At 55.9% G+C, this 18,313-nt stretch overlaps 1 protein-coding gene across 2 annotated transcripts in view; it reads left to right on the top strand.

The window, feature by feature from the left end:
* The window catches only part of GLT1D1 (glycosyltransferase 1 domain containing 1), a 120,877-nt gene extending 106,789 nt beyond the window's left edge, over positions 1 to 14,088 (top strand). The window contains exon 12 of one of the 2 annotated variants that reach the window (XM_058281215.2): positions 13,544 to 14,088. In XM_058281215.2, coding sequence (XP_058137198.1) covers positions 13,544 to 13,591 — 48 coding nt within the window. In that variant the 3' untranslated portion in view covers positions 13,592 to 14,088. Of the gene's footprint in view, positions 1 to 1,158; positions 4,425 to 13,543 lie in introns of those variants that run through there. The other variant, XM_058281214.2, reaches the window with a different exon arrangement.
* The last annotated feature ends 4,225 nt before the right edge of the window (positions 14,089 to 18,313 follow it).

The following is an 18,313-nucleotide window of genomic DNA, read 5'->3' as shown; positions in this document are numbered from 1 at the left end:
GCATCGTAAAATACCCTACCAGAGCCGTAAACCTCTCCGATTAACTTTAATAAGAATGTTGTTCTGCTACGAGGTGGGAATAAACATGCTATTTTTTTATTATAAAAAGAACACCAATTTACTATAAAGTATATACATAATACATAAAAATATAATTCTACCCTTTCATAAATATTGCTGGCTATAAAAGGCACTCAGTGTTTAATTAACAATAATTTTGGGCGTGTGTGGCCGTCCTTTTCACAGCATGCGCCGTCGCCCTCACGGAACTCCCGTGGGCTTTTCTGGGAGAACGAGAGTGAAGGCAACAGCTGAGTGCACTGGGCTCTGGCCTCGGTTCTTGACTGAATTAAGCATTGGCTCTATTCAGCCCCCACAAGGAGACCCTGGTATTATCCCTAAGTGTAGACGAGGAAACTGAGGCACAGAGGCACAGCGTGTGCACCAAGAAAGGGCAGCGGTGCCCTTGCAGTTTCTAGTAATTCTAATCCGTTCCAGTTAGGCCGGGCTTTGGTATTAAAACCCGGCCCGCAGGAGCGCATTTTCCTTCCTGTGCATCTGTATCATAAGCCACGAGCGTGAGCGGAAATAGCGCCGGGAGCTGGCCACGGAGGACGAGAAAAGGCAGGGCCCCGACACCCCTCCCCGCCTCCCCCTGGCCCTCTCCAGGGGCTGGGTCTACAGCCCGGGTTGCTGCCGTCCCTCTCCAGGGGAGCCGTGTGGCTCAGAGAGGCTCACCGGCTCCCCCAGAGCAGAATTTGAACCCAGACCTGCCTCCAAAGCCCCGCGTTTTCCCGCTCCAGACTCCATCCATCATTTAAAGACACTCTACACCCAGCAAGGCGACGAACCTGAAAATCAAGTAGGCGGTCTTGTAGAGAGTTGAGGGCTCAGACTCTGGGTGAGACTTGAATTCACCTCTCAAGTGATACAGACGAGGCGAGAAACCTGGTCTGAGAGGGGAGGCGAGCAGCAGGTGGGCTGTCTGTGGGGCCCAGGGCGCCCACCTGGCGCGCCCACGTGCAGCCGTGGGGTCACGCTCGGGCTACCCTCCTGCAGGGCCCGCTCTCCAGGGGACGGGGGCAGGGGGGGCACCGGGAGATGACGGGGCGCCGCGAGCCCCCGCCCCGCTCAGCGCTCTCGCCCTTCCTTCCCCAGGAGTTCGTCCGGCTGGCCAAGAGGCTGCTCCGGGACCCTGCGCTGGAGCGGCGCATCGTGGCCGGCGGGAGGGCGTACGTGGGCGCGCACCACTCCTGGCGCTCGGAGAGAGACACCTACGGACGCCTGGTCCAGAGCCTGGCGGGGAGCCCGGAGGCCTGAGGGCGCGCCGGCCCCGCGCTCCCGGGACAGCGTGCGGCAGTCGGGTGGCCCAGGCCCGGTCCAGGCCCGGTCCGTCCGTCATCGCGGGGTGGCGGCCGGGCCCCCAGTAACACCGGTGCGTGCGGAACTTCCCGCATTCTTCACCGGCCGGGTCCCTATGGAGTGCAGAGGCCCCGTGGCTGGTGGGTGGGGGCTAGCTGGCGTAGCGGGAACTAGGGAGAGGAGCTCATTGGCTGCTTCGGGGCTCCCGCACCCAGCAGAGGCTTGTTTTAAGCTGTCTGAGGTGCGCACACCCCTCCCCTGTCTTCTCAGTGGGCCGCACCCCTCGCCCGGTGCAGAGGCGCCAGCGGGCGCGGCGCAGGGGGCGGTTTCAATGCGGTACAGCAGGTCTCGGGGCTCTGGCAGCAGCAGGTGTGCAGCCCTGTGACAGGCACGTGACGCACCCCCCCCCCCGGCAGGTACCATCCCCAGTCACCAGGAACAGGGGTCCGGGAGCTCCTGGAGGGGCCTCTTACCCCAGGGACGCGTGAGGGACACTGCTGGGTGCACACGGACCCCCCGAGGCCACCCACCTCCTGGGGGAGGCGCGGATGGGCCTCAGGGTAAACTTGGTGACCTGGTCACTGGGCATGAGAACGATGTGCTCGTTCATGTGCAGGTGACGCTGCCTCCTTCACCTGATGCAGACAGGTGCGCCTTCCAGGTGCTCCCCAGCCCCGAGGGTTTCTCTCCTTTGTAGGTCAGATGGGCGCGTGGGCCGCCTGTCCTGGCGTGGGGCGGGGAGCCACCTGCGGGTCCTGCCGGGGTCCCTCCTGAGCCAGGAGTTAGTGAGGCCACCCCGGGGACAGGCCCTGCCCGCCGAGCGCCGTCCCCCTACGCGCTCTTTGTTAAGTGCTGCCCCTGATCGAATGCCGCCAGACGCCGACCTCCATGTACCTCGACGCCCTTCCTCGTGCCCCACTGTGGAAATGCGCACGTGCCGAGGCACTTTGGGAACGGGCGTGTTTTTAAGATAATAAAGTGCGTCCCCATCAGCTGTCCAAAAATAGCTGCATTTATTCACGGCGTACATCAGCGCTCTGTAAGGGAGCAGACCTTTTCCCGGTCCCCGCGGCTTACCGGGCATCCTGACATGCAAGCGTCTCCGTTAAGACAGGCTGAGAATGCGAGTGCTATTTTAAAACCCAAGGAGAGACGTAAAAACAGCATTTTCTACAAATGTTCTAGAGGGTCACAGTCTCATACCTGGCTGAGTTTATGTTTAAACATTTTGTGTTGGCCGAGAAGTAACCTGAGCCACTGCAGGCTGACAGAAACGTGTATTTGGGGTCTTAGACTTGTGTTTGGGGAGGACAGATTTGGGTGGCCACCTGACTTGTGTCCCGTCTTGGGCCTTCCAGGTGAGGCTCTTTAAAGAAAAGGGGGTGCTGTGTGTTGTTTGTGATTGGTGGGTGTTGGGGGTGCTCCAAACGCCCCTCAATTTCGTTTACTGATTCCTTGGTCTGGTGGTTTGTGGATAGCGTCCCAAAGAGCCCCAGGGCATCTGCCCGAGCTTGTCACATTCTGTTCACCCTAATCTGCAGGAAAGTACCTTCCTGAATAGCCCCTGGATTCCATTTTAAATCTCTTCACCAGGAAGCAGATTTGGCTCAATGGATAGAGCGTCAGCCTACCATATGGGAGGTCCAGGGTTCAAACCCCGGGCCTCCTGACCCGTGTGATGAGCTGGCCCACGCACAGTGCTGATGCGCGCAGGGAGTGCCCTGCCACGCAGGGGTATCCCCCACATAGGGAAGCCCTGCGTGCAAGGAGTGTGCCCTGAAGGGAGAGCCGCCCCACATGAAAAAAGTGCAGGCTGCCCGGGAGTGGCACCGCACACACATGGAGAGCTGACACAGCAAGATGATGCAACAAAAAGAGACACAGATTCCCATGCCACTGAGAAGGCAAGTGGACACAGAAGAACGCTCAGCAAATGGACAAAGAGAGCAGACAACTGGGGGTGGGAAAGGGGAGAGAAATTTTTTAAAAAATCTCTTCGCCATGGTAACGTGGTTTAGTTTTATTTCTCTTCGTGGTGTGTAGTCTTCAGGTTGCCCATGGCAGGTTTCAGTGAACTCGAGTAGATTTCCAGCTAAAATGAAGACACTGACCTTCACATCTGGAGCCTCGTGCGCTGGGGTGGAGGCTGCACCTGCCCATGGCCTGGCCGGGGAGCCGGGCGGAGCTCACAGCCACTCGCCACCTTCACGCTTTCTCGGCTAAGCGGGCAGAGCAGGTCCTTGACTGGAAAGGTCCATCGTGTGTCTCAAGGTCATCACTGCAGGAGCCGGATGGCTCTGCTTCTAAACGAGAAGCCACACGGCCGCCGGGCACCCCGAAGGCCGCTGCCCTCACCCCTTCACCTGCACAAGTGGAATTTCCAAAACCCGGGATCGCTCAGAAGGGTGCTCCAGCCATCTGTGCTCCTCTTCTGGCCTCGGGGACAACTCTGCACAGCTACATGGCCTTTCCCCTGCAGGGAGGTCAGCGGCGGCCACGCCTTGCCCGTCCTTGTTCGCGACTCTTCTGGCCGCCATCTTGTCCCGCCTTCCCTCACAGGTCCCCCTTTGCTCCTGCGTCTCCCCACTCCCCGCCCTAATCCTCCTCTCTGATCTCGGTCTCCTCTTGGAGGGTGAGGGGCTGATGTGGCAGCGAAATAGGGGACGACCTCCTTGTCCAGTCCCGGGCCTCAGGAGGAATGGCCACTTCCGGCCTTGGCTTTTGGAAGGACTGGCCTCAGGCCACGCCCCAGGCCAATTGTAGGGTCCCTGGGGGTGAGCGTGGGGGACCCAGGCCCAGGGCTTCCCCGCCCAGGCTGACAGCGGCCAACAGAAAGGAGTCCTCTGGAACGGAGACCAGAACTTTCCAGAACACAAGGCCGGTTTTATGGCAAGTTTGGACTGTAACGTCATATTGACAAATGAAGGCTAGAATGAAACAAATAGGCTAAACTTGTCTTATGTTTAACAGTTTATGTGGGATTAATTGAAACTATGTGTGTAGAACCAAGAAATATTTCCTGCAAACAAACAACAAATAAAGCGGTATGCCTGGACTCCTCAGCATTCTGTAGAGCTTCTGTTATTCCTTTGATATTTAGAAATTCTTTCCTGCTGTGCCTGCCCTGTCATCATCCTTTTAGTTTTTCTCATTTTTTCCTTGTTTCATGCTGCCAGAGCCTTCTCTGCCTGTAGTTCAAGAAGTTTTCCACTTTCCTTTTCATCAGTTTCAGGAAATCCCGCATCTTTTGCAAGAATTATGATTTTACATTTCAATTGATTTATATTGTGTTGTCATTTTAAATATTTTAAACATCCAACAATCACTAAGAAGGGCCAACTAAATCCTGGTATGATGAGTTCGGAGTACATCAGAATTAGATATGGTTATGGCAAAAAATCCAAAAGAGCAGCGGCTTAGACAGAAATGTACTTCCCCTCAAGAAGAGAGATTCACGGAGTAGGTGTGGGGCTCCGTGGGGTGGGAGACCCAGGCCCCTTCCATCTTACTGTTACTCCTTCCTCTGTTCAATTTGATCTCATGATCCAAGGTGGCTGCTTGAGCCCCGCCATCAGGTCTGAATTCCAGGCTGCAGGAGGAGACAAGGTGGGTACAAAGTCCCAGCTCCTCTCTTTCAGGACAGTTACCGCTTCTAGTTCCAGCCCAGGGCCACATGTGACTTCAGGAGAAGCTTGGAAATGCGGGCTAGTGCCTAGTTCAAACCTGGGTATCCATTTCGAAGAAGGGGAGAAGGCGTGCTGGAGGCCGCCGGGGCGGTTTTAGATTCTGAGGGGCCAAGGTGTCTTGCTTTTACTAAACACTGAGTACCTTTCAATACCAAGAGAAGATTTTCCCACAAGATTTAGATCTGGCCTCTAAGGCCGTGCCCACTCAGCTCGCTCTTTCTCCCCAAGACCCTCACTTGAAACCCGGGGCCCCGGCAGCTCGCCGCAGTGACCCGTCCTCGGGCGCTGCGGCTCTTAAACTGGAAATGCATGAACGAGCGCAGGCGCTTCCGCCAGGATCTCCTCACGGCCCTTCGGGGGAGGGGTCCACGACCCGGGAAAGCAGCACCGTTCAGCCGCTGAGCTGGATTGGAAGCTTGGCCACCGCGAGCGTCCCCGCGACGGCCCGGGATGCGCGGGCCCGTCACGGGTGGGGCCGGACGCCGTGGGAAATCCAGGTCTTTCCTGAAGGCATCCGTGGGCCAGAGCATGACAGAGCGAAGCGAGAATTCACCGTAACCCCGACCGTGGTGGGTCCCACCTAGCACAGGGCTCGGAAGGGAGCTCTCGACGCAGAACCGCGCGTGACCGGAGTCACCCGCGAGGGCACCCGCAAGCGCGGCCCTTGGTTCCTTCAGCCTGTGCGTTAAGCCCATCCGCAGGGACGTTCTAGAAGCTTCTTTCCCTCTGGGTTCTTCTGTCTCATCTTGCCGATACAGCCCTCCGTTCCTTCCACGAACGTCACTGGCATATCTGGGTCCGGCTTGTTCTGGGGCTGGGGACACAGCGGTGGGCAGAGCAGATGGGCCGGGTCCCCAGGGTCCTGCTTTCCAGCGGTTTCCGCTCCTGGCCGTCGCGTGAGGGGATTTTGTGGCAAGCACTGAACGACATGGAGACGCCTTGGACCAAGGAGCCAGGGTCCGCCAGGGCTAGCGGGTCCCGCCGGCTGTGAGGCCACGCTGAGGAGGAAACCACGGCAAGGCCCGAGAGACTCTTCATCCTCTCAAGGAACTTCTGGAAGAAGTGAAAACAAAGGGGAGCGGGGCCGGGGCAGTTACAAGGAACGCCTCCGTCTTTCTGTGTGGCCACAGCCCATTTTAAAGAGATTATTTTACAATCCACCTCTTCTTTCAAACTCATAAATAGCCCTTAAAACCCAGGCTGAGAGAAATGTCATTCCAAAGGGCACGGTTCTGCTAAATGACAGAAGCTTTCCCCTGGGAAGAAGAGAGTGTTGGCGCGCTCTTCCTTTCTTGGTAAAGGCCCCCGAAATCTCCCTCTGCCCTTGGAGGAGCCTCAGCGAGGAGGAGAGTCGAGCTTCATTTAAAAGGGATTTTCTTCTTAAGCGTCAGTATTTTCTTTTTACCACTCACTATAAATATCTGCTGAGTGTTTCCCCCAACGCAGAAGGTTAATAACTGGATATTCGCGCAGAGCAGGCATTAGTGGCTTCCCACTTGGCACAAATCACACCAGCGCAGAGGTATCTGGAAAACGGCTTACGAGGCCCGAGCTCTGCTGGGTTTCTGTTGGGAAGAAGGCCTCCTCGCTCTGTCCCCAGGACTGAGGGCATTTAAAGGCTCAGTGGTGGGAAGCGGACGTGGCTCAACTGATAGAGCGTCCGCCTACCATATGGAAGGTCCAGGGTTCAAACCCAGGGCCTCCTGACCCGTGTGGAGCTGACCCACGCGCAGTGCTGATGCGCGCAAGGAGTGCCGTGCCACGCAGTGGTGTCCCCCCGTAGGGGAGCCCCATGTGCAAGGAATGCGCCCCGTAAGGAGAGCCGCCCAGCGTGAAAAAAGTGCAGCCTGCCCAGGAATGGTGCTGCACACACGGAGAGCTGATATAGCAAGATGATGCAACAAAGAGAGACACAGTTTCCCAGTGCTGCCAGATAATGCAAGTGGACGCAGAAGAACACAACAGCAAATGGACACAGAGAGCAGACAACAGGGGGATGGGGAGAGAAATAAAATAAATCTGTAAAACAAGCAAACACACCAACAAATGAAAAATAAAATAGAATAAAACAATGAAGGCTCGGTGGTCACAGCGGCCACTGTGACCCCTGCCGCCCGTGAGTGTTGGCTCACCACGCGGCACCCCGGGCCGCTCAGTACAGCAAACAGGCGGTGACCACTCGTCAGGGGAGAGCCCGGGCGCCGCCTCTGCAGGAGCCGTTAATTCTCCCGCCAGCGCCTTGCTCTACAAGGCAGGAAAGCTGCTCCGGGTCGGAGCCCGAGGGCCACCAGCAGGAAGCAGAGCCAGCTGGCCCGGCCTTAGGGCCACCTCGGAACCGTGACGTGTGATGGTCTCCTAACCCGGTGGGCTGTCAGTGCCCCAGCAGGATTCCGTCCCCTTCGATGAGGGGGGCGTCCAGCCAGGGGGAGGGAGCCGTCTTTTTTTTTTCCCAGAGGTGCCGGGGATCGAACCCAGGGACGTGGAAGCAGGCGCTCACTCCCCTGGGCCCTGCTGCGGGTGACGGGGAGCCCTCCTGGGAAGGGGCCGCATGGGTGCCCCCCTCTGGAGCCTGGGCCCTGGGGACGCTGGAAGGAGAGGACAGGATGATCTTCGGGGCGTCCTTGCCCGGGGCGGGGCGACCCTGAATGCGAGGTGACGCTATTAATTGCATGGACGCCGAGGTGCGGCTGACACTGGTCACTGCTGCAGCCGGGGCCGCCGAGCCCCCCACCTGCGAGCCGCGTGGGCGCCCCATCTTCACGACGCCCGGAGATGGGCGCCCCTGAGACGGGCATCGGGCAGAGGGCGCCGAGGGTTGAAGAGGCGGGAAGACGCGGAGAACAGGCTCACCTGCCGGGACCAGGGGACCTTCGCGGGCAGCCGGAATGAGGGTCCATCACCATCCCCAGGCAGGCCCCCTCCCGGATGAGGGCTCACTGCCCCCCCTGGAGCCACGGCTCCCCTCCCTGCCCTCCCCGCCCCTCCCTTCCCCTGCCCTGCCCTCCCCTGCACTCCCCTGTGCTCCCCTCCCCTGGCTTCCCCTCCCTACCTCTCCCCTACCCTCCCCTCTCCTCCCCTGCACTCCCCTGTCCTGCCCTCTCCTCCCCTCCCCTGTCTTGCCCTCCCCTGTGCTCCCCTCCCCTGCCCTCCCCTCCCTACCTCTCCCCACCCCTGCCTTCCCCTTCCCTCCCTTCCCCTCCCTGCCCCTTGTCCTGCCGTCCCCTCCCTTCCCCTGCCCTCCTCTCCTCTCCCCTGCCCTCCCCAGGTGTCAATCCCAATCCTAAAACGCCTCCCTGCCCTCCTCCCCCAGGGCCTGCCTCCCGGGCCCCAGTCTGTGGCCACGGGCTGAAGGTGGTGTTTGGGCCAGTTTACACCTGAGTAGAGACACGGGCATCGACCGCACAGCGCCCTCCGCCTTTAATTCCTGCTCGAGAGAACCTAAACATAATCTCGTGAACTTAGCGGATGCAGAATCTTTCTGCACATTCCGAGGCCATGGCCTGATAAAGGCAGGTTCCTGCTCTAGGCCCCCGGGGCAATGAGGCAGGCCCGTCCCCCCACTGCCCCTCTCCTCCTGGCGTCCCCAAAGTGCAGGTCCAGATGGGGATTGGTGAGGACCTCGAGATGCGGGTGGCCTGCATTCAGGCTGGGCCCTGAGCCCGTGGCGGTGCCCGTGAAGGGGCTGGGGCCCCGGGCGGCTGGGGTGGAGGCAGAGGGGGCAGGGAGCAGCCACAGGCCGGGTGGCTGCCCAGGGGCCGGGAGGCAGCGTGCCCCGCCCACACCTCGGTTTTGCATGCTGGTCGCAGGAACGGGAGAGAACAGGTTTCATACCCGTCCCCCATCTGGGGTGCTTGTTGGCCCCCGTGTCCACTCCTTCCCAACATGGGCAGATGGCCGGGGCGTGTGCTGTTCTGTGGCTAACGCTCCCACTGCTCTGATTTTCTGTGAATTTCCTTCCCTGCTACCCCAGTCCACAGCTGCACACAAGTTACATCAAAAAGGGTCTTCCAGGGAAGCGGATTTGGCTCAATGGATAGAGCATCCGCCTACCACACAGGAGGTCCAGGGTTCAAACCCAGGGCCTCTCGACCTGTGTGGTGAGCTAGCCCACGCGCAGCGCTGATGCGTGCAAGGAGTGCTGTGCCATGCAGGGGTGTCCCTGGGTAGGGGAACCTCATGCACAAAGAATGTGCCCCTCAAGGAGAGCCGCCCAGCGTGAGAAAAGGTCAGCCTGCCCAGGAGTGGCACCACACATGGAGAGCTGACGCAGCAAGATGATGCAACAAAAAGAGACACAGACTTCCAGTGCCGCTGACAAGAATACAAGTGGACACGGAAGAACACACAGCGAATGGACACAGAGCAGACAACTGTGTGTGTAGGGGAGAGAGAAATAAATAAAAAATAAATCTTAAAAAAAAAAAAGATCGTCTAATGCTGACCACGTCATTCTTTAAATGAGACTGGCAAGTTTCATTTGATACATTAACAACAGAGCCAGCAGGAAATGGGAAATGGAGGTCTATACATATTGCAGCAGTTTGATATGGTTATGAATTCCAAAAATAGATATTGGATTATGCTTGTAATCTGATCTGTGCCTGGGCGTGATTGAGTTATGATTAGGGCATTGAGTCCCCACCCCTTGGTGGGTGAGGACTCACAGATAAAAGGCATGGCGAAGGACAGAGTCGAGGGCTTTTAATGTTGGAGTTTTGATATCGGAGTTTGATGCTGAAGCTGAAGCCCCAGGGAGAGAGACAGAGCTGTTCACCTGATAGTCCACAGCTGACCTTGTGGAGGAAACAGGAGCTGAGCCCAGAGGAACCCAGGAAGCCTGAACCCTCACAGATGTCGGCAGTCATCTTGCTCCAACACGTGGAAATGGACTTTGGCGAAGGAAGGAACTTCTGCTTTATGGCCTGGTATCTGCAAGCTCCTACCCCAAATAAATACCCTTTATGAAAACCAAACCATTGCTGGTATTTTGCATCAGCACCCCTTTGGCTGACTAATACACAGATGGAGCATTTTAGAAAGGCTAAAGAGGCGGCAGACTTGGCCCAGTGGTTAGGGCATCCGTCTACCACATGGGAGGTCCACGGTTCAAGCCCCGGGCCTTCTTGACCCGTGTGGAGCTGGCGCATGCGCAGTGTTGATGTGCACAAGGTGTGCCGTGTCATGCAGGGATGTCCCCCATGTAGGGGAGCCCCACGCGCAAGGAGTGCGCCCCGTAAGGAGAGCTGCCCACGCGAAAGAAAGTGCAGCCTGCCTAGGAATGGTGCCGCACACATGGAGAGCTGACACAACAAGATGACACAACAAAAAGAAACACAGATTCCTGTGCCACTGACAACAACAGAAGCGGACAAAGAAGACGCAGCAAATAGACACAGAGAGCAGACAACCAGGGTAGGGGGGAGGGGAGAGAAATAAATAAATAAATCTTTTTTTAAAAAAAGGGCTAAAGAAAGTGGGCAAAACACACACTGGGTGATCAGCTTCTCTAAATCCTGTTACACTGATATTTGGCAAAAAATCATGTTCATACCTAACTGTGCAGACCTGTAAAATGCCCAAGTCCTAATTCCTTTTCCCCACAGTCAGGTGTCTCGGTGGGCTTTCAACAACACTTCCCAGGACAACAAAGCCACAGGGTCATCTGCTGCGGTCACCTCCGAGGCATGGTGACCGTTCCTCGATGGCGGCCGTCTTGAACAGCGAGGCACTCTTCACTGTCCAGTGGTGGCTGTTTCCAGGGTGAGGGCATCTCCTGCCTGGACAGACCCTTTCCTCTGGTCACAGCAAGTTGGTCCAGGAATGAACATGCAATCCAAGGCGGGCTATCGGAAAATTTCCCTGGGAATTCTGAGATGGAAAGGAGAGACGAATGCAGCAATACAGTGAAAAGAGGAGAATGAGAAACAGAGCCATTCTAAAGGCACCCAATTCCCAGGTTTGGTTGCTCATTATCTTTTTTTTTTTTTTTTTTAAGATTTTATATATGTATTCCCACTCCCTTGCCGCTTGTGCTCGCTGTCTGCTCTCTCTGTCCACTTGCTGCACATTCTTCTGTGTCTGTCTTTTCTTCTTGTCTTCTCTTTAGGAGGCACTGGAAACTGATCCTGGGACCTTCTGATGTGGGAGAAAGGCACTCAATCACTAGAGCCATCTCAGCTCCCTGGTTTGTTGTGTCTCTCATTGTCTTTCCTCTGTGTCTCTTTTTTGTTGCGTCATACTGTTGCGTCAGTTCATGCGCGGGCCAGTTTGCCTTCACTGGGAGGCCCTGGGAACCAAACTTGGGACCTCCCATATGGCAGATGGGAGTCCAATCACTTGAACCATGTCCGCTTCCCACCCTGTTATCTTTAAAATAAATAACCTTCCATTACTAGTCACAATAGTTCCATAGTAGAATACCAGTAAGTTCACTCTAATCCTTATTTTATTCCCCCATCTCATGGACCCTGGGTTGGTGATGTCCATTCCACCTCTATATCAAGAGGGAGTTTAGATCCCACATGGGTGATGGATGCGATTCTCCTGCTTGAAGTTGTATGCGCTCTCGGTTCCCTGGTTGGGTGGTTGACCATCCTCACCTCCCTGTTAGTTGACCTGGGTAAGTCCAACAAACTGGAAAGTAGGAGCTGCAACTCTGCTGAGGCTCAGATTCCAGCTGTCACAGGCCAGTCCAGAGACTGAAGTCCCCTGAGTATACACCAACCCCAGTACCCACCACAGTTTCAGTAAAAGTGACAGAAGAGGCATGTGTAGAAAGTTCACATCTGAGTCCAACTCCATCACACTCAGGAACACAAATTCCAAAGTAGGGCCCACTGAAAAGACACTTAACTCCAAAGCCAACTGCCATGACTGTAGAACCTGTGTGTCTCTGTAGCCCTCAGGAGCATGGTACCTGGGGTTATATCTACTTTGGTTGCCTCTAGGATCCTGCTGAGGCATGTGTAAGTGTGACCCCTCTGATGACTTCCTGACTCTTTTTTGAAGACTCTTAGCCATATAAAAACTCATTTGTCTTTACCATTTCCCCCTTTTACTCAAGATCTTTTTCTAGTTGCATCACCAGTTAGTGACTGGTAGTAATCCCTCGGCACCAGGGAGGCTCATCCCTGGGAGTCATGTCCCATACTGGGGGGGAAGGTAATGCATTTACATGCTGAGTTTGGCTTAGAGAGTGGCCACATTTGAACAACATAGAGGCTCTCAGGAAGTAACTCTTAGGCACCCTGCAGCTCTAGGCCTAGTTCAAATTTCAGGCACACAGGCTCATAAGCATAGTCATCAGTATCAAGGGCTCATCATTGGAGCATCCTTCTTCACTGGTCTTTGCCCTTGTACTTGGGGGATTGTTGCTGTTTCATTGGGGAATGTGACAGAGCTCCCCTGGCTAGGAACTCAGCACTCCTTCAGTTGTCGTTTGTAACTGTACCTACTGTGAAAATACCCAACATATATCCAAACATTTTTATGTACCCTATATACATGCCCTGGAGAACTCCCTCCCAACCATGGCACTGATCTGGAGAAAGTGGCCACAGTAGTTGCTGAGGGCAGGGAGAGGGAAGAAGAGATACACGGGGGCATTTTTGGGACTTGGAGTTGTCCTAAATGATATTGCAGGAAGAGAAACTGGACAGTATATATCCTGCCATAACCCATTGAATGTACTGGGGGAGAGTGTAACTTACAAGGTAAACTATAATTCATGCGGTGCAGCAGTGCTCCAAAATGTATTCACCAAATGCAATGAATGTGCCACAATGATGAAAGAGGTTGTTGATGTGGGAGGAGAGGGGGTGGGGTAGGGGGGTATATGGGAACCTCTTATATTTTTTAATGTAACATTTTTTGTGATCTATGTACCTTAAAAAAAAAAAGACAATTTAATTAAAAAAATAAAAAATAAATGACCTTTCTTGCGTGTAAATGACCTTTCTTGTGTAAGATGGTTTGGGTTGGATTGCAATGCGAATAGCCTTAATAACTCGAGATGCGTTGAACCAGGCTAACTGAACCCTGGAATAGCAGTGCGGGCTCTGACAGGCCACGTTTAAAAGCTCTGCGCAGTGTCCCTGGACCTCAGATGCTGGTCACCACTCACTGAATCCTGCATTTGGTTCGGCTGGCGACAAAGCACCCTCGTGGGCCTCTGTTGACCTTCGTTGGATCCTCTTGCTTGTGACCTTCTCGCTGGCTGTGGAATGGCAGGCACGTGAATTCACCCTCTGTGGCAGAGAGTGTTAACTGCCTCCTCCACATTTACTCTCCCCGTCCTTCTTTACGAACAAAACCCCACTTTTCTTCAAGTAGGCAATATGCTCAGTTAAAAAGAATACATTTCTCCAGTTTCCCTTTTCTCCTGTTACAGCCCTGGCCTATAAGTTGTAAGCAGAATTTTCTAGGTGTGACATGAGGAAGGACAAACTGGTCCCTTTCGGCCTCTTACCCATTCCTTTCCCCTTCTTCACATCCAGGGGTCATATTTGATGGTCGGCACTCCAGCAGCCATGTTGCAAGCATGAAGATGGCAGCAAGGCCTATTTCCATGGCCACCACACCCTTCCACTGGTTATCCTTACAATAATTCTTCCATGACAGAGTTTTTAACTTCTTATTGTGGAGGATTTTGAACTACATTAAAGTAGACAGAATAGGGTGGTGGACTTGGCCCAGTGGTTAGGGCGTCCGCCTACATGGGAGGTCCGCGGTTCAAACCCCAGGCCTCCTTGACCCGTGTGGAGCTGGCCCATGTGCAGCGCTGATGCGCGCAAGGAGTGCCCTGCCAGGCAGGGGTGTCCCCCGTGTAGGGGAGCCCCACGCACAAGGAGTGCACCCCATAAGGAGAGCCGCCCAGCGTGAAAGAAAGCGCAGCCTGCCCAGGAATGGCACCACACACACGGAGAGCTGATGCAGCAAGATGACGCAACAAAAAAACACAGATTCCCAGTGCCGCTGACAACAACAGAAGCAGACAAAGAAGACGATGCAGCAAATAGACACAGAGAACAGACAACTGGGGCGGGGGGGGGGGGCGGGAGGGGAGAGAAATAAATAAATAAATCTTTAAAAAAAAAGTAGACAGACTAATATAAGGATACACCCACATATCCAGCACCCAGCACCGACAACAGGGTCCCAGAGGAAGTAGGTGGCCCACGCCAACTCCGAGTTTCCTAAAGGACTCTTCACACGGGCGTGGGCAGGAGAGAGCAACACCCGGGATGGTGCTTCTCCAGGCTGGGGGCAGCCAGAGGCCGGGAGGAGCAAGGGCTGGGAGTGCTTCCCGGGGACAGCAGACTGCGTGCAGAGGGCCCCCCGGCAGGGGCGTCGGCCTTCCACGAAGGGGTGCACTGCCCCCACCCCTGAGGCCCCTGCAAGCAGGAGCCCCTCACTCTCCTTCCTTCACTCCCATCTCCTGCGGGGACTTCCCAGGAGCAGACCTCAGCGGGGAGCCACAGGGGAAGCCACCCACTGACAGTGTCCCATCAGAGGGCAGGGCGGAGGGGGGAGGAGGAGTGGAGGCACAGGGCAGCCAGAGGCAGGGTGGAGGGGGTGAGGGGTGGAGGCACAGGGCAGGGTGGAGTCACAGGGCAGGGTGGAGGGGTAGGGGTGGAGGCACAGGGCAGGGTGGAGGGGTAGGGGTGGAGGCACAGGGCAGGGTGGAGGGGTAGGGGTGGAGGCACAGGGCAGGGTAGGAGGGGGTGGAGGTGGAGGCACAGGGCAGGGTGGAGGGGTAGGGGTGGAGGCACAGGGCAGGGTGGAGGGGTGGAGGTGGAGGCACAGGGCAGGGTGGAGGGGGTGGAGGTGGAGGCACAGGGCAGGGTGGAGGGGTAGGGGTGGAGGCACAGGGCAGGGTGGAGGGGTAGGGGTGGAGGCACAGGGCAGGGTGGAGGGGGTGGAGGTGGAGGCACAGGGCAGGGTGGAGGGGTAGGGGTGGAGTCACAGGGCAGGGTGGAGGGGTAGGGGTGGAGGCACAGGGCAGGGTGGAGGGGTAGGGGTGGAGGCACAGGGCAGGGTGGAGGGGTAGGGGTGGAGGCACAGGGCAGGGTGGAGGGGGTGGAGGTGGAGGCACAGGGCAGGGTGGAGGGGTAGGGGTGGAGTCACAGGGCAGGGTGGAGGGGTAGGGGTGGAGGCACAGGGCAGGGTGGAGGGGTAGGGGTGGAGGCACAGGGCAGGGTGGAGGGGTAGGGGTGGAGGTGGAGGCACAGGGCAGGGTGGAGGGGTAGGGGTGGATCACAGGGCAGGGTGGAGGGGTAGGGGTGGAGTCACAGGGCAGGGTGGAGGGGTAGGGGTGGAGTCACAGGGCAGGGTGGAGGGGTAGGGGTGGGGGCACAGGGCAGGGTGGAGGGGTAGGGGTGGAGGTGGAGGCACAGGGCAGGGTGGAGGGGTAGGGGTGGAGGCACAGGGCAGGGTGGAGGGGTAGGGGTGGAGGCACAGGGCAGGGTGGAGTCACAGGGCAGGGTGGAGGGGTAGGGGTGGAGTCACAGGGCAGGGTGGAGGGGTAGGGGTGGAGGCACAGGGCAGGGTGGAGGGGGTGGAGGTGGAGGCACAGGGCAGGGTAGGAGGGGGTGGAGGTGGAGGCACAGGGCAGGGTGGAGGGGTAGGGGTGGAGGCACAGGGCAGGATGGAGGGGTAGGGGTGGAGGCACAGGGCAGGGTGGAGGGGTAGGGGTGGAGGCACAGGGCAGGGTGGAGGGGGTGGAGGTGGAGTCACAGGGCAGGGTGGAGGGGTAGGGGTGGAGGCACAGGGCAGGGTGGAGGGGTAGGGGTGGAGGCACAGGGCAGGGTGGAGGGGTGGAGGTGGAGGCACAGGGCAGGGTGGAGGGGTAGGGGTGGAGGCACAGGGCAGGGTGGAGGGGGTGGAGGTGGAGGCACAGGGCAGGGTGGAGGGGTAGGGGTGGAGGCACAGGGCAGGGTGGAGGGGTAGGGGTGGAGGCACAGGGCAGGGTGGAGGGGTAGGGGTGGAGGCACAGGGCAGCCGGGGCAGGGGGAGGGGTGGGAGTAGCTCCGGGCATTTCCAAGTCACCAGCACGTGCAGTTGGGGTGCACCAAGGCCTGCGCTGACCGCTCAGGCGTCACTGGCGCCCCTGGAGGGCTGACACGGGACAAACCGTCCTCTCAGTGCGGTGACTCGGCAGTGGCCACGGTGGTTTTGGGTGGGGAAGCTGGGGGGGCGTCGGGGCATTTTACACCGATTCCCGATGGGATAGACCGGACCACTTGCTCTCGGCCACGTGGAGTTAGAGGGCAGTTCCTGCGTCAGAGGACCACGAAGCGCCCGAGGAGCTTTGGACGGCACCGAAGCCCTCTTGGGCACGTGCTGCCGGCGGAATGTAATTTGTAATTGGGCACGAACTTTCTTGAGGACAATTTGATTATATATATACACACATACATATATGCACAAGCACATATATACACATACATACCAAATTATATGCACACCAGTGAAACCAAATGTATACTACATACAAAGCCAAATTAGCTGTACAACCAAATTTATGTGTGTGTGGACTTATAGATGTGACACGTGTCAAAAGCGCTAGAAATGTACATAACCTTTAATTTTGCTTGTAGGAATTTATCCTGAGGTTCTAGCCTGGCCTGAGTAAAAGATTTATGTAGAAGCTAAATCCTTCACAGCATCAATTATAGTGGCCAAAGAGTTGAAACAATGCAAACACGAATAAATAACCGCTGAGCTAATGAAGTTATTATGTACCTGTAAAGTGGAATAGCAGGCAGCCTTTAGATGCCATTCTATAAGTGACCTGGCTTGACAAGGAAAAACAGTCACCCAGTGTGCGCGTGATCTCAGTTTTATTAAAAACTGTGCTGCTGTGTGCGTGAAGGAGAAATGATACGCACACTTGAGTTTGAGTGGTAAGTTATGGGCCATTTTTATTTTCTCATGTGTTTTGTCTGTGGTTTTCAGGTTTTCTAAAGTCCACATGTATTTTCCTTTTTCAGGTTAAAATGATATTTTTAGAAGTAATTAAGGAAATGATGTGGGAAAACGAATCGTTAGCCTCGACCTCCTCACCTCAGTGACTCCTTGAGTTCCCACAAGGTCCAAATGCTGGTAGAAGGTGCTAACATGTCCACTCTGAGTGGACAAAGCCAAGGATGGGGCGTAAAACAGGGGGCATCTTTCCTCTTTCCCGCCAGGTGCCTCACTGGAGCCGTGTGTTCAAAATAGTCTCCAAACGCTCATCAAAATCTAAAATCATGTTTTGCTTGAGCCTTCCAGGGACTTCTGGCTTAAGGCTGCGTTTTCATCTTCTAGGAAGTAGTTAATCGATTGATGGCAAAGCAGGAATTGGACCTAAAAATAGGACACACTTCAAACAGACTGTCCCGGGACTACAAGTTGAAATGTTCACTTCACACCAGGCCAGCACACGACTTTAATCGGCGGGAGATTTGGGAGAACTTCCCGGTCAAGTTTGGCGTGGGGTCGACAGACCGACAGGGGATGCACCTCTTAGCCCGGCTGGCTGGCGTTCTGTTGTCAGAGTATCAGCCTGGCAGGGTGCTAGCACAGCCTGCTCTGAAGGCCTGACTTTTAGTCGCAGCGTGCTCAGTAGATTAATTGCAGACGTGTGGGATGCCAGCTCTAATTCACAGTCGACCAGAGTGATCTAAAGACGCAACGGCTGGCCCAGGAGTGCCCAATTAGCCAAATGTGGATTGTTTCTGAGCTTTCAGAGATAAATGCACTTTTCATTATTTACTAACCTCAGTGAGGAGAATTGAGAATCTCCTAAAGGAAGAGGCCTTATTTTCTAGGTGGAAAGCGGTCGTGGTAAACTGCGCTGGAGAAGTCGCCCCCTTTCTGCACGAGCAGAGCAGAACCCGTCTACTCAGAAGCGTTTCATTTACGCCGTATGTAACTGGATGCGAAGCGTAATTCGTCTTGGACCCTCCCTGTCCTGCCACCCAGATGAGCCTTCGGTCGTGAGCAGTGAAGCTCAGAGACAAGACTGCAGTTTGGGGAACTTCTTTGCAGTTAATCTTGTATCTCCATAGCGCTTCCACGGAGAAAATAAAGAAAGAGTTTGTCAGGGGCTGTCACAGGCGACGGGGGCTTCCAAGTGGAAACCAACTACTTAATGGCTCAGTGGGAGCCGAGACTTTTTCATGAAGTTGTCCAGGGTAATTTTGTCCATCTGGGAAGTCTTCCTCTTCCTTCCGTTCTTGGGTTGCTAGAGGGTGGGTGGCGCTATCCGGGCGCTCCCCAGGGGT

Source organism: Dasypus novemcinctus, chromosome 19 (genome assembly GCF_030445035.2).
Source record: "Dasypus novemcinctus isolate mDasNov1 chromosome 19, mDasNov1.1.hap2, whole genome shotgun sequence".
NCBI classification, from domain to species: domain Eukaryota; kingdom Metazoa; phylum Chordata; class Mammalia; order Cingulata; family Dasypodidae; genus Dasypus; species Dasypus novemcinctus.
This window is presented reverse-complemented; position numbering and strand designations above follow the sequence as displayed.